Source organism: Lolium rigidum, chromosome 2, assembly GCF_022539505.1.
Source record: "Lolium rigidum isolate FL_2022 chromosome 2, APGP_CSIRO_Lrig_0.1, whole genome shotgun sequence".
Taxonomy (NCBI): Eukaryota; Viridiplantae; Streptophyta; class Magnoliopsida; order Poales; family Poaceae; genus Lolium; species Lolium rigidum.
Genome location: NC_061509.1, coordinates 165,945,330 through 165,959,168, shown reverse-complemented (window position 1 = coordinate 165,959,168; position 13,839 = coordinate 165,945,330). Strand labels below are relative to the sequence as shown.

Genomic DNA, 13,839 nt, shown 5'->3' with positions numbered 1-13,839 from the left:
ATCCGGATGTGTATCTTCTGTAGTTATGTATAGCGATACATATCTTTGTATTTATTATTGGGGCCGCCTCCTTCCTTGTATAGTCGAGGATGTAGCCTATATATGTAACGCCATATGCACCCAATCAATACATTGTGAGTTGCATCTCTTTCTACACTAACCAAGTCGAGGCCGCGCTGGGAGCGTACCAAGTCGAGCTTGTAGCCTCCACGAAGTTGAGGCCGCACCAGGAGCTCGCCCAAGTCGCGGCCTTGCAGCCTCCGTGGAGTCGCCGCCGCAGGTCGACCCAAATCGCGACCTTCCAGTGTCAATGGAGTAGCCGCTGCAGGTCGCCACAAATCGAGAGCTTGCAGCCTCCACGGAGTCTCTGCTGCACCGGGAGCGCACCCCAAAATCGTGACTTTGCGGCCTCCAGCAAGTCCGCTCAAGGAGCTCGCGCCAACAATACGTTGGCTTCAGGGACTCGAGCTCATGGGAGGAAGAGAAGGGGCACACACAGAGCGACTGCAGTGACCAGTCGAGCAAGAACTGGTATGAAAAAATATATGCCAATCCATTTATGATTCTTGTACTGCTATACGGTAGTTGCAGTAACAAATCAAGAGGAAAATGTGTACTGTAGTAACAAGGATTAGCATAACTAGTACATATGATCAAATAAACAATTTTTCTTGGCTTGCTCACAAGAATTGATTGTAGTATCCTGCAAATTGGCTTGTTGGAATGCTGCTGACAGGGGGACAATTCAATTGCTCATCTTGAGTATATCTAATACTTGTTTCCTGTCAGATAGTAAATGCAGAAACTAAGTAAGAATGAAATGAAATATGATATATTGCAATTAGATTATTTTTCAATAACATAGCATAAATTACATACTTGACTGTATGATGTGGTGCCTGTAAGATTAGTATGTGATGGAGGTAAACCATTATCGCTCGGGCCCTGAATTATGATACAAACTTGTCAGAAACCAAAGGTTTAATGTTGTCAAGTTTTATCGTACATAAACTTGATATCTTACCATTTGTGGAAACTTATGGATCCATGGGATGAACAGTAGCTGTTACATTATTTTTGTAGTATTGTACTTCAGCACTTGGACCCTCCTTTGTGTCTGCTCCACCTTTCTTTTTTTTTTTGGATTTCCCTTGCGTTGACTTGGCCTGTTTTTTCCCTTTTTTTTAGCTTTTTCTTGCATTAATTCAACCCAATCCTTTGGTCTCTTACTACTTTTCCGGCCTTCTCTTTTTTTTTAAACCAGCCACTCTACTCTCCAAGATTTCCTGTGGCACTGGCGAACTGTCCTCAGGGGATTCTTCTGGCTTGAAAATTTCTTGTATCTTCGCTTCTATGGTTTTGTTCATTGAATCAAGTGAACTATCTAGTAAGAAATAAGATTCATCAAAGTCCACTGCCCTGGAAGCCATGCGAGCAAACTTTTTGCATATAGATTTGTATCGGTGCAATTTTTCTAACTTGGGATCTTCAACAATTTCCTTTCCTCTGTTGTCTTGCACGATACTTGATCTTGCTTCTTTTGTCCACCGTTTAAGAATGTATGCTTCTGGAATCAACTTGATATTCATCATATCTAGTGATTTTAAAGCATGGCTACAGAGGATCCCGTTTTTCTCGAATTTTTTGCAGCTGCAAGAAACTGTTTGATTAATGGGGTGAACATATACTTTATATCCATAACCGTTAGTTGGCTTTCCTTCAAGACTGCAAGTGGCAACACTGAACTCAATGACCGAATCGTTCTGCACTGAGTTCTTGATATAATTTTCTGTTGATTTCTCAAACTCCTCCTGGAAGAGCTTAAATATAGGTGGTGTATAAACATTTGCTGCTTGTTGTAGTACTGGTGTGCCCTTCAGTTTTAGCATTGGCAATTTTTTCCTAGCTTCATGTTCAGACTTTATCTCCTTCTCACGCTTCTCTTGCACGGCCCTTTCAAAATGTTTGAAGAACCTTACTATGTCTAAATTAAATTTCAGATGTTGCTTCAGGTCCTTTATTGAAGCTCTCGCTGAGTTGTGTGCTTCGCATTCCCAATGTAAACACATCCTTCATGTAGCAGTAAGCCCACTTGTGCTTTAGTTTGTAAACACCATCCAGCCAACTCCCTTTCTTCACCTTAGATTGCATCCACTTGAAAACTTCTTCAAACTTCTCTTCTTTTTCATATAAATACATGCAACGCTTGTATTCCTTCAATATTTTTGTTGCTTCATCTATTTTTTTGACCAGGATCACTAGGGAGGACCCCTTCTATTGGTTCTTCTTCCATTGTTTGACCATGGTCACTAGGGAGGACCATTTCTGTTGGTTCTTCATCCTTATATGCACTTAAATGCTTTACTGCATTCTGGCCCATATGCCAGCAACACAAACCATTATTAGTTAACAGTAAAATGGAACTAGATAGGCCTCTTCACAGCGATTTCGGGTCGTCGGCCGTCGGATCTGACCATTAAACGCTCTCGATCGCTCGGTCGTCCCACGCAGCCTCGCTAAGTCGCTAGGCATTTTCACCGCGGGCCTCCTCCGAACATTTTCTGTCCGTGCAACGTTTGTGGGCCGCTACTCTTGAAACTGACCTACGCCTCTTCTCTTTAATCGGGCCGAGGTTGATGTGAGGCCCATTTACATTAGGACACGCAAAAAGGAATCGCTCCAATCTCCTGTTCTCTCTGTCGATCGCACCGCCTCCTTCTCTCCCTCACGAGCAGTTCCTCTCTCTCGCGCGCGAGATCCGCCGCCTTTCCTCCAGCACCTCGGCCAGTCAGATGGGACCTCGAGTGGCGGCGCCCGCGGCGCCCCTCCCCCATCTCCATCTTTAGCGGCGGCAGCGTCCACCTCTATGCGTGGGTTGCCCGATGGGGTCCTTCAGACTTTGCATCCAGAGCCGTGTTGCCGTCGATGGTGGTCGCGCTTCCGCACTCTCTTCACGCCGAACCGTCCCTTCCCCTGGTAAGGTATCTCCAAGAAGACGTGGAATCACATATCTCTTCTGTGTAATATCGTGTGTAAATTTGTCCGAACTCAAGATTTACAGAGTGGGTGAGGGCAGATTTGGCGGAGACATCGTGTGTAATTTTGATACATGGGATAAGTTGTGTCGATTCCGATTCATAATAATCTTGTCATGATGCTTAACGAATCTGTACTTTATAACAGCCCTCTCCATGGAAATAAAACTCTGAAACTATGAGACTTCTCATGCTCATCACAACTTGATTCGATTTCAACGGTTGGTGGCATCGATTTCAACTTCTCTGGGCGGCGTCCCATTCCTTGTTTACTCATAATCGTTTAGTTTTATGCACAGGTAAACAGCTTGTTCTCAACGTCTTTTTAACTGCCCTTTTTATTCTGTTGTACCCTTCTTTTAGATATATCATATGGAGTTGCACCTTTTAATACATGTTCTTGAGGTTTGCCATGTGGACAGGACCAGTGAACAAACTATGTATCTGAATTGTTTGGATCGTGTGAGAGAGTACATGTATTTACTTTATTTGTTGGACAACTCAATACTGATGAAGAGATATTTAAGGTTATTAATGCCTGGTTTGCTTGCTCAACCTACAGTTTATTTCCATGTCGCGATGTAAAATTGTCATCTTGGCACAAAAGGATATCGAGGGAAATAATATTTGCATTTGAATTCTGGTGTCTACTCTTAGATCTGATCATATTATTCTTTAATTCATTTTTGTTTCCAAGATGTTACTTTGGACGGTTGGACAACGTCTTCAAGTCTACACTGATATTTCCTGATTACATGGTATCTACATCACTGCGTCGCAACAAAAGATGGGGTTCGAGCTATTATTCTTTAAGTGCTGAAATAGGTCGCTATGGCATATCGACTTCCAACTGAAAGTAGTGGTAAATTACAAGGCTACATATATCAACATAGTTTTATTTGTTATGTATTTATCGTGTTTTTCTCAAGTGCAGGGTCCATCTCAACCTACTTTGCCATCATTGCAGTTACTATAAGACAAATCATTATATGTGCTTACTACTGATGAAATTACAAGCTGTATTTTCTTGTGTGTTTGATGAAGGTGAATATTACTAACCATGTAAAATCAGCATATAGTTTTTTTTTTGGTAGAAAGGAGATAGCGTAATCTGCGAGGACAAGATCTTTCTTTTGGTTTTCTAGCAACTGTCTTCTCATTGCAAAAGTAGAGAAAAGAACTCTCTTCTTTGCAGGTACAGCTTAGTGTACTGCAAGGGTAACTCCTTGAGGGAGATGAAGCGATGAGGTCAGTTGAGTACTTGATTCACCCCGCGAGCTTGATATAATGCATGACGGGAATATCAAGTATGCTATTTCTGTTCCAAATTGTATTATCATGCTTTTTTGTGTCACATCCAAGACAGATTGCAGATGTATACAGTAACATGTGTAATCTCTTCTGCCTTATTTATTTCTAGATCATAAATTGTAGACTCGATGTTAATACTTCTCTAGCGACATTACTGTTAAAAACTTGCTGATTTGTTATTGTTGTAGGTTATTTTGTTGGGACAGAAGCAAGCAACACTTGAAGTGTTAGAAAGGGAGGAAAATGTGCAAGTAAAAGAATTTAGGAACTTGAACTAGATGTAGCCTTTCTGCATGTGCAAATCTTATGATCTGAAGAATATATTTAGGGAATCTGATGATTCGTCAAATGCTAACCTGCTATATTTAATGTAAGCTTGGGTTACCTGGTTACATTTTCCATGAGCTCTTCAACACAATATCTTCTACTGCTTGCTTGATGATAAATGAATGGACTGTCTTTCTTTCAGTATAACTGTCTACACGTTTTGGTAAAAACTGATGTTCATAGTAGCTGTTATTGAGATGGTCGATATGAAGCAAAAGATGTGGCACTACGTCAGAAATCTAACCACCATTGAACACATTCCCGCTGATGGGGTCTTAAAGAAGGAACCATGGCAACAATAGCCCTCGTTAAGTCTCGGAGTTACTGTGTTTTTTGTGGTCTAATATGCGTATTAACTAATGTTTGTCGCACCTCGGTCTTATATTGTGGATGATTTCTGTCTCTATTCTTTTTTTCAATACACGTTGTAACATTCTCAACTACTCACGCATACGAATTGTTGGGACATGAGATTATTGATCTTTGTTGTCTGATGACTATTTGTGATTCACCATTTCTTGCCAAGTTTTGAAAGTGCGTCTTTTTATATTTCAGGGAAAGGTCATATTATTATATTATCGAAATGGATGGGCGCGGCAACGCGCGCGATAATGGTCTAGTGTATTGTATCCACAAACACCTTGTCAATTGCATTGCCCATTGCTGCAGCTTGATCAGTAAAAATTGTTTTAGGATGCTTTTGATTATGTGCTGCTAGAAAAGTTTCAAATAACCACTCAAAAGAATCTTCTGTTTCATCATATAAGAGAGCTGCTCCAAAAACCACTATTTCTCGAAAATGATTAAATCCAACAAAAAAACCCCAAAGGTATGTACTCTTTGTTGGTAGAATATGTGGTATCAAATGCAATCACATCACCAAATAAAGCATAGTCTATTAACATTTTAGCATCAACCCAAAATTTATTTGTTATTTGTTCTTCACTATCTAGCTGAATAGCATATTGAAAAGATGGGTTATCAATGACTTGCTGCTGAAAATACTTTAACAAACCTCCTGCTTCACCATACTGCAAGCTACGTTGGCGCTTACTCCTCAAATAATTTTTGCGATCCTGCAGTGTGTATCCAAGATTGGAAGTTCCGCCAACAACTTCTCCAGAAAATACATGTTCTGCCTTAGGTGCAATGCCAGCGTGATCTGCTGCGTCTATGTCCATGGCATCCAATGGACAAATTTTCCGCTGAGATGGGATCAAGTGGATCATATCCGGCCGATAAAAGATATGATTGTGCTCTGCCACAAAGTCATGCACTTGATATTTGTTAGTTTCCCTGTTCAAAATAATTCTCATCCGTGCATTACATCCTGTTCTTGTTTCAGCACGCGAAGACTTGTATTGACCCTCGCGTTTATCTCTTGATCGATGACCTTCTTTTCCACATAAAAATCTTGTTGATGTCACCACTCCATCCTTATTTTTATTACTATAGTGTTTTCTAGCATCAAATCCAGTTTTTCGTGCATAAGAAACCCAGAAATTCCATGCCTCATCTGTTGTACTGAATTTCATACCTAGCCTGGGAGTCCAGCTTGCAGCATGTTCATGGCTGTTGTTGGATTCCACGTTGAGATTTCCGCTCAGATGTCCATTGTTGCATTCTGCCTGCATTACTGAATGTCACGAATACCACTATACCAGCAGAGAAGAGAAGTGTACAGATCTGGAGGCTTGATGAAGAATACAGATCGCAGAGAAGAAGTATACAGATCTGGAGGCTTCACGGAGAATAGAGATCGGGAAAAGGAAGATGACAATGGATGTGCTAGACTGCTAGTTTTGGTGGGAAAAACAGTACGTGGTGTGGTTTTGGTGGGAAAAATGGAGCGACTAGTTATTTTTGGAGGGAACCATCAAGAGGGAAAAAAAACTTCCCTCCAAATTAGTAGATAAAACATAGGTTGTTACAGCGGATTAAATCTGGGCCATAGGAAGAATAGAACGGTTGGGATTCATCCAACTCCACGCGGTGGAGTTGAGTCCAACTCCAGGGGATCCGAAGCCTCCCATCTCCAGCCGCGTCCTCCAAAGCAATTTGGGGCGCGCCGGACCAAAAAACGTTCCAGCCGCGTTCCCCAAAGACTAATTTTGTCCGGCGCGCTTCGATACGGTGTCCGGCGCCCCGAGCCCGTCCCTGTCCCACAGGGGACGCTCCGGGCACGCCGGACACAACGAAAAGCGAGGCGGGGAGTGGCGGGGCCGACCCGTCAGCGGCACAGTCAATTTTAACCTAACCGTCGCCTACCTCGCGACGGAAGTTATTCGCGCGCAGTGACACACGGCGGCATCTTTGCCTTAATGGCGACGGAGGGGCAGTCGAGACGTCTCGTCGGTGCTGCGCAGCCTCCACGCGTCGTCGGTGTTCGCACGCCACCGCCCGTTCCCGCGCGATCTTCCCGCCTCTTCTCGCCTGTTCCCGCGCTTTCTTCCCGACACCGGCGTCTATAAAAGGTCTCCCGGCTCAATGGTAGCCACCACACCCCGCCGGCAACAAACACAGCCCTCGTCGCTCCACCGCCGTCTCCTCCACCACCAGTGGCAATGGCGAACCGCCCCGGCGCTGGCCACTTCCCTCCACCGCCGTCTCCTCCACTTGCAGTCCCGGAATCGCAGGTCGACACCGACCCCGCGGCCTAGGAAGAGCGGTGGCGTGCACACCGTCAGCAGCGGCGGGAGGCAATGGAGCAGCAGGCCCGCCAGCAACGTGAGGCGGCGCAGGCGGCGTTCTGCGCCCATGGCCCCGCTACTGGCGAGGCCGCGGCGTGGCACGAGCAGCAGTGCGACACCGTTGCGGCGTTTGACGCCTCGACGGGACAAGAGGCGCGACGGCGCCGGTACCGGGAGGAGATGGAGCAGTGGTGGGTTGACGAGCGCCGGCTCCAGCGCGTTGAGCGGGATGCGCTGTACCGAGAACGGCGGGAGTCGATCGAGCGCCGGCGGCGGGAGTCGATCGAGCGCCAGCAGCAGCTGGCGGCGGGGGAGCGTCAGCAGCGGGAGGCGGCGCTGGCGGCGATCTGGGGGAAGCGGGTGGACCAGTTGGCGGCGGAGGCCGACGTGTTGGCGGCGGCGATGATGGAGGCGCCAACAGATGTGGAGGAGGATGCGCCAATGGATGAGGAGGAGGCCGAGGCGGAGGAGACCGAGGTGGAGGACGACGACGACGATGAGTTCGAGTGGTCCGACGACGACGGGCCGCACCCGGACGAAACGGCCGATCAGCAACGCGCGCTCGTCGAGTCCTTCAAGTCGGAGAAGAAGCTGCAGGACGACGCCCGTGCCCGCGAAGAGGCGCAGATTCGTCGCGCCGTCGAGCTCTCCCTCCAGGCGGCGCAGCAGGGGAGGGCGGAGGAGGACGCACGGCGGGAGCGGAGCCGTCGGGCCACCGCCGAACGCAAGGAGAGGAGGCGCGCGCAGGAGGAGCTGCGGCGTATGGGAGGCGACGACGGGGCGGGGCCGTCGAACGCACCGCCGGGCGGTTGGTAGTTTAGGTTTAGATGAAATCTAGCCGTTTTCATTCAAACTTTGTAATATATAATCAAAATTGAATGAAAACCTTTATTTTCGTGCACCAATATTCATTTGGGGGAGGCATTTGGGGGACGCGGCTGGGGAGCGACGTCCCCCAAACGCGGTACGAATAAAACACGTCCCCCAAACGCTTAATCCGGCGCGGTTTGGAGGACGCGGCTGGAGATGCTCTAATGTCTAAAAGTAAGATTAAAATTGCCTTCCAACTCGGCTCTGCTTTTACCTCCATGCCATGGTGACGCTGTTGGAGGAAGGGCACCTTGAATAGGACGTTCGCTGCGTTTTCTTCCCGCTTTTGGTGGTGTCGCGGCGAGCGTACATGCCAACTGGTACTATCTTCGGGTTTGACGTGCTTGGATCCTCGCTGAAGATACGGTTTTATGCAAAAAGTACCATATTGTAATCTTGTTTAGCTTTCCGGGGTTCTTGTTACATATTTTCTATATTTGCCTTTTTTTTTCTAGTCCATGTGCTCAACGTATGGTTGACCTTATACATACATAATGTGCTGGCTCTAGGTATTACTAATGCTTTCTTCGTTAAAAAAAGGTGGTGAAAACAAGAGAGAGTTGAAATTGATCTTGACTAACAATCAAGAGAGATAAAAGTGGTAAGTTTACCACATTTTGAGGGGGGTGGATTGCACGACCAATAGGAGTACCATAAATATAAACATAAGATGTTGCATTTATTAAGTTTCTAACTTTCCTTGCTTTTTTTCTTTTCAAAATGTATTGTACTAAGTTATTGCTAAATTCAGCCTCGATATTTTTTTTCTCTTGTGTCGTCCTTAAATTCATGTGGAGTCGGCTCCGTGACATACAAGGTGTGAATTGGAACCCAGGCTCTTTTGCTCATTTCTTAACACGATTTTGTCGTTCTCGTAAAAAGCTTGACGTTTATTCGGGTCATGTTTGCTGCTTAGAGCTGGACGCTTTAGCACATTCGAAACTAATTTTCTATTAAGAATGTTTCCCTAATGAGTGTGTTTTCAAATCAATCATCTTTATGCAGTAATGGCGACCTCTGTTCAGAAGTAAGGACGCCGGCATCGCAAACATAACCTTGGAGCTGGTGCGCAAACTCTACCAAGACTACACCATCATCACCAACCCTGCTCCTGCTGATGTTACTTACTAGTTTATGTATTACTCCCTCTGTTTCACTAATATAAGATGTTTTACCTTTTAGTGAATTCGTCTAGTTTGGTATGTATCTAGTCTACTCTTCGTGTGTGTAGATTCACTCATTATGATGTGTATCTAGCTCACTTTGAAATATCTAAAACGTCTTATATTTGTGAGTAGAGGAAGTAGTTGTGATGTGATCCAGAACCTTGATAGTTTTTCGCAAGACCTGGGGTGGTCTATAACTCTTAGTTGGTATCACAAACAGTATGCTATGTATTTGTAAGTATTTTGTTAGCTTTATTAATTTAAGATCTAGCGGTGAAATCCCTTTGATCTAAAAAATGCAAATGGATCCAGAAGAGATCTTAAACGAACACAACGATTTTACCGGCAATGGTACCTACCGGTGTCACATCTACCGTCTACTCCCTGCTTTGAGATTGGTGAGCCTTTTAATATTTGTATAATATAAAACTAATAATTGAAACACAAGTGAAACTTTTATGAAACTAAAGTGAAACTGATGACGTCACTGGCTCACTGCTGACATCACTCCGGGTTTTTTCACAAAAATATTTGCGTTTCAGTTATATTTCAATTATGTTTCAGATTTATATCATAATTTTATGAAAAAATTGGTCACCACATGGGTGACATCACTGCTGACTTCACTTCTGTAGGTGAAGTTGCCTTTAAAAAGAGGTTTTCGGATCTTAAACGCCATGTAGGATATCATCAAGGGTCTTGAAACGGGCAGTACACGGTGACAGACATGATAATGCAAGAAACCAAACGTACCAGCATGTCTCGCCTCATTCAGTTCAGCTTCAACTTGACGCCAACATAACAGTAGGACTGCACATGCGTGAAGCGTCCTCCCTCTCGAATATGACCCTCGTTGGTGTGGAAAGAGGAAGGTGCCAAACTCTGTTGAGAGCGAAAAATTGTCATGCATCACACCGGGCCGGGCATTACTGTTTTCCTGGCTGGCAAAAACTGAAAGTGGCCACACATACCACTGCGTTGTGCTCGCACCTCTAGTCCTCTACAACTGCTGGGTTTCGTTCGTCATCTCCACCACTCGATCGTTCCCACCACGCTGCCAAGCACACACCGGCGCCGCGCCGCTCCGGAAGCCAACAAGCCGCGATGGACGGCGACGCAACCACCACCACCACGACGGCATCCAAGCAGAAGCATGTGGTTCTGTACCCTTCGCCCGGCATGGGCCACCTTGTATCCATGATCGAGCTCGGCAAGCTCTTCGCCTCCCGCGGCCTCGCCGTCACCATGGTCATCGCGAGGTTGCCGTTCGAGGACACCGACGCCAGGGGGCCTTTCCTGGCTGGCGTCACCGCCGCCAACCCCTCCATCTCCTTCCACTGCTTCCCGCAGGTCGACCTCCCGCCCGTCCACTCCAACTACCCCGAGGCGATAACCTTCGAGGTCGCCCGCGCCTCCAACCCCCACCTCCGTGACTTCCTCACCTCCGCCACTCCTTCCCCTGCCGTCCTCGTCGTGGACACGTTCTGCGGCGTCGCCCTCGATGTCGCCGCGGAGCTTCGCATCCCCGCCTACTTCTTCTACACATCTGGCGCCGAGGTTCTTGCTTTCTTCCTGCATCTCCCGGTCCTGCACGCTCAGACCGCGGCCAGCTTCCGAGACCTGGGCGAGGAGCTCCTCCACGTACCAGGGGTCACCTCGCTTCCGGCGTCCCACACACCCAAGCCGGTCATGGACCGTGACGACGCGGCGTACCAAGGGTTCCTGAGCGCGTCGCTTTACCTGTGCCGCTCCCAGGGCATCATCGTCAACACCTGCCGCTCGCTCGAGCCGCGCGCCGTCGACGCGGTCGGCGCCGGTCTCTGCACGCCTCCCGGCCTCCCGACGCCCCCGGTCTACTGCATCGGGCCTCTGGTGAAGCAGGAGGAGGTGGGCGTGAAGCGCGGCGGGGAGTGCCTCGCCTGGCTGGACTCGCAGCCCAAGGGCAGCGTCGTGTTCCTCTGCTTCGGCAGCCTCGGCCTGTTCAGCGCCAAGCAGATCAGGGAGATAGCCGTGGGCCTGGAGGCGAGTGGCCAGAGGTTTTTGTGGGTTGTACGGAGTCCGCCCAGCGACGACCCGGCCATGAAGTTCCAGAAGACGCCGGAGCCAGACCTCGACGCCCTCCTCCCACCGGGCTTCCTCGACCGGACCAAGGGCACGGGTCTCATCGTCAAGTCGTGGGCGCCGCAGCGCGACGTGCTGGCGCACGACGCCGTGGGTGGGTTCGTGACGCACTGCGGCTGGAACTCCGTTTTGGAGTCGGTCATGGCAGGCGTGCCCATGGTTGCCTGGCCGCTCTACGCGGAGCAACGGATGAACAGGGTGTTCCTAGAGGAGGAGATGGGTCTCGCCGTGGCTGTGGAAGGCTACGATAAGGATGATCTGGTGGTCGAAGCCGACGAAGTAGCGTCCAAGGTGAGGTGGATCATGGACTCCGACGGTGGGAGACTTCTCCGGGAGCGGACGCTCGCGGCCATGCGGCAGGCTAAGGAGGCGCTGCGCGAGGGCGGGGAATCGGATGTGGCATTGGCACGCCTCGTGGATGGCTGGATGCTCGCTTGACATGGTTATGTGAGGGGTGTTTGGGCTAGGCATTGTGCGGGTGTTGGAGTGATATTTCAGCTTCAGCTCTATAATTCAGTCTCTCCTACCTTACACTCTGCTTGAATCATCATGATTTATGAACAGCAGAGGGATTAGCGCGTTTCACTGCGCCGGTGATCATATAGTGATGATCCATCGGTGGCAAGGCTACACTTTGCTAATAACTGGTTTCCTTTGGTCGTTGTACAAAGACGGCTTTCCATGGTAATCATGCTTATCATCATATTTAGCTGAACTTATGAATTGTCGTTGATGAGTTCAATCGATCAGTACCACAACTAGCGGTATTAACACATTGCTTATCCCTGGCCCCTTCTCCCAACCCTAGCCTACCGCACCCCTCCTCCCAACCCTCCCGCCGCCGCCGCCGGCAGCGCCGCCGGGGCAAAGATCTCGGGGCGTGGCGGCGGCGGGGGCCTCCCCTCGTGGCGCGTCGGGAACGGCGGCCAATGGAGCCTCTCACGCGGCGGCGGCCCTTCCGCCTCCTGGGGCGGCGACGGCCGGATGAGGATGTAGGGGAGGTGGCGGCCCTCCCGGGGTCGATCCAGCTGCGGCCTGCGGCCTCCCCGCCTCCCATCGGCGGCATGCCGGCGGTGGTGGCTGGTGGAGGCGGGCGCCTTTCCCTCCGCCTCTCGCCGATGAGGGGTGATGATCTTGGGCTTCTCCCGCGGTACGAGGACGCCCGGGGCAGCAGCCTTGGGTTCGACAGTGGAGGTAACCCTCTTCTTCGCCGGAGAGGATCGGCCTGCGGTTGGTGGTGGTGGATCTATTGATCTACCACCGCGTTCCGGCGGCGAGATGGAGGGGCTTGGAAGCCGGCGATGGTGTCGCCGGTGGAGGGTTGGAGTGGCCAGCCTAGGGTGGTCGCCGACGTGGGGGTCCGACCTGAATAAAGGCGGCGGTCCTAGGGCCTCTCTTGCATGAAGAGGAGGACCTACCGGAGGTCTGGACTCGTGATCTGGTCGGAGTGTTGAGTTCCGGAAGGCTCCGCCGGCGAATGTAACAGTGCTTTTGCCTGGAGTTTGCTGGATCGGCGGTATTTGGTCGTGCACACCCATGCTTTTATTCCGACCGATTGGTTCTGGAGGGAGCGGCGCGTAGCTCTTTTTCTGTGTTGACATCAAGTGACTATGGATCCATGATGAAAGTTGAAGAAGAGAATTTCATGAAGGCCGGAGAGGAGGACTAGCTAAGGGAGGTTCAAGTCTCCGCGCTGTTGAGGGACTTGGTTGGTGTTTCGGGCTTCACAGCAGCGGTATGAAAGTGGGGGCGACAACACAGGTGAAGTTCAGAGTCCTACCTTTCAGGGTGAAAACCCAAGGTCTGGCCTTAACTGGTTATGCCTGACAATGACCTTGTTGGAGGCATTGTTTTGAGAGCGAGAATTATCTTTAGGGTAAAAACCTAAGATCTTTGATCGGACGACGATGGTGTTAGAGCACTGTTCCCTTCTTGGAGGCGTCGTTTTTGGAGAGTCTGTTTTTCATGTGTTGCCTTGGCGGTGGATGTACTGCTGTTGTTAGGCCCGAGATACTGTAGCGGGACTTTTGTTTTTTTAGTTTTCTTTTTGTTTTTTGGCTGTGTGCATCCGTAGTGCCATTAGGGTGGTGCGTTGTTGCAAAGGCTGGATGTAATTGGTATCCTTTTGATATTAATATATTCCCTTTATCGAAAAAAATAGATAATGAAAGACAGAACTCTCCGGCATCGATCTACGTCCCAAGATGCACATTCTTCAACTATGCTTTGCTTTGTTTCCAGTGAAGTTAGACATATAAAATGATTAGATGAAACGGAGCAATAAAAGAAGAAATAGATTGACCAAACAAAACTGGAAAA

General features: G+C 48.6%; 1 protein-coding gene and 1 long non-coding RNA gene across 2 annotated transcripts; both read left to right on the top strand.

Moving 5' to 3' along the window:
* Positions 1-292: 292 nt before the first annotated feature.
* On the top strand, positions 293-6,090 carry LOC124687642. Its single transcript, XR_006998267.1, has 3 exons — positions 293-531; positions 2,001-2,082; positions 5,756-6,090. It is a non-coding gene; the product is annotated as an uncharacterized LOC124687642 (long non-coding RNA).
* A 4,236-nt stretch (positions 6,091-10,326) lies between these two features.
* Positions 10,327-12,190, top strand: LOC124692567 (UDP-glycosyltransferase 88F3-like). Its single transcript, XM_047225964.1, has one exon. It carries the CDS (start codon positions 10,504-10,506, stop codon positions 11,956-11,958), a length of 1,455 nt encoding a protein of 484 aa, XP_047081920.1. The 5' UTR covers positions 10,327-10,503; the 3' UTR covers positions 11,959-12,190.
* Positions 12,191-13,839: the final 1,649 nt, after the last annotated feature.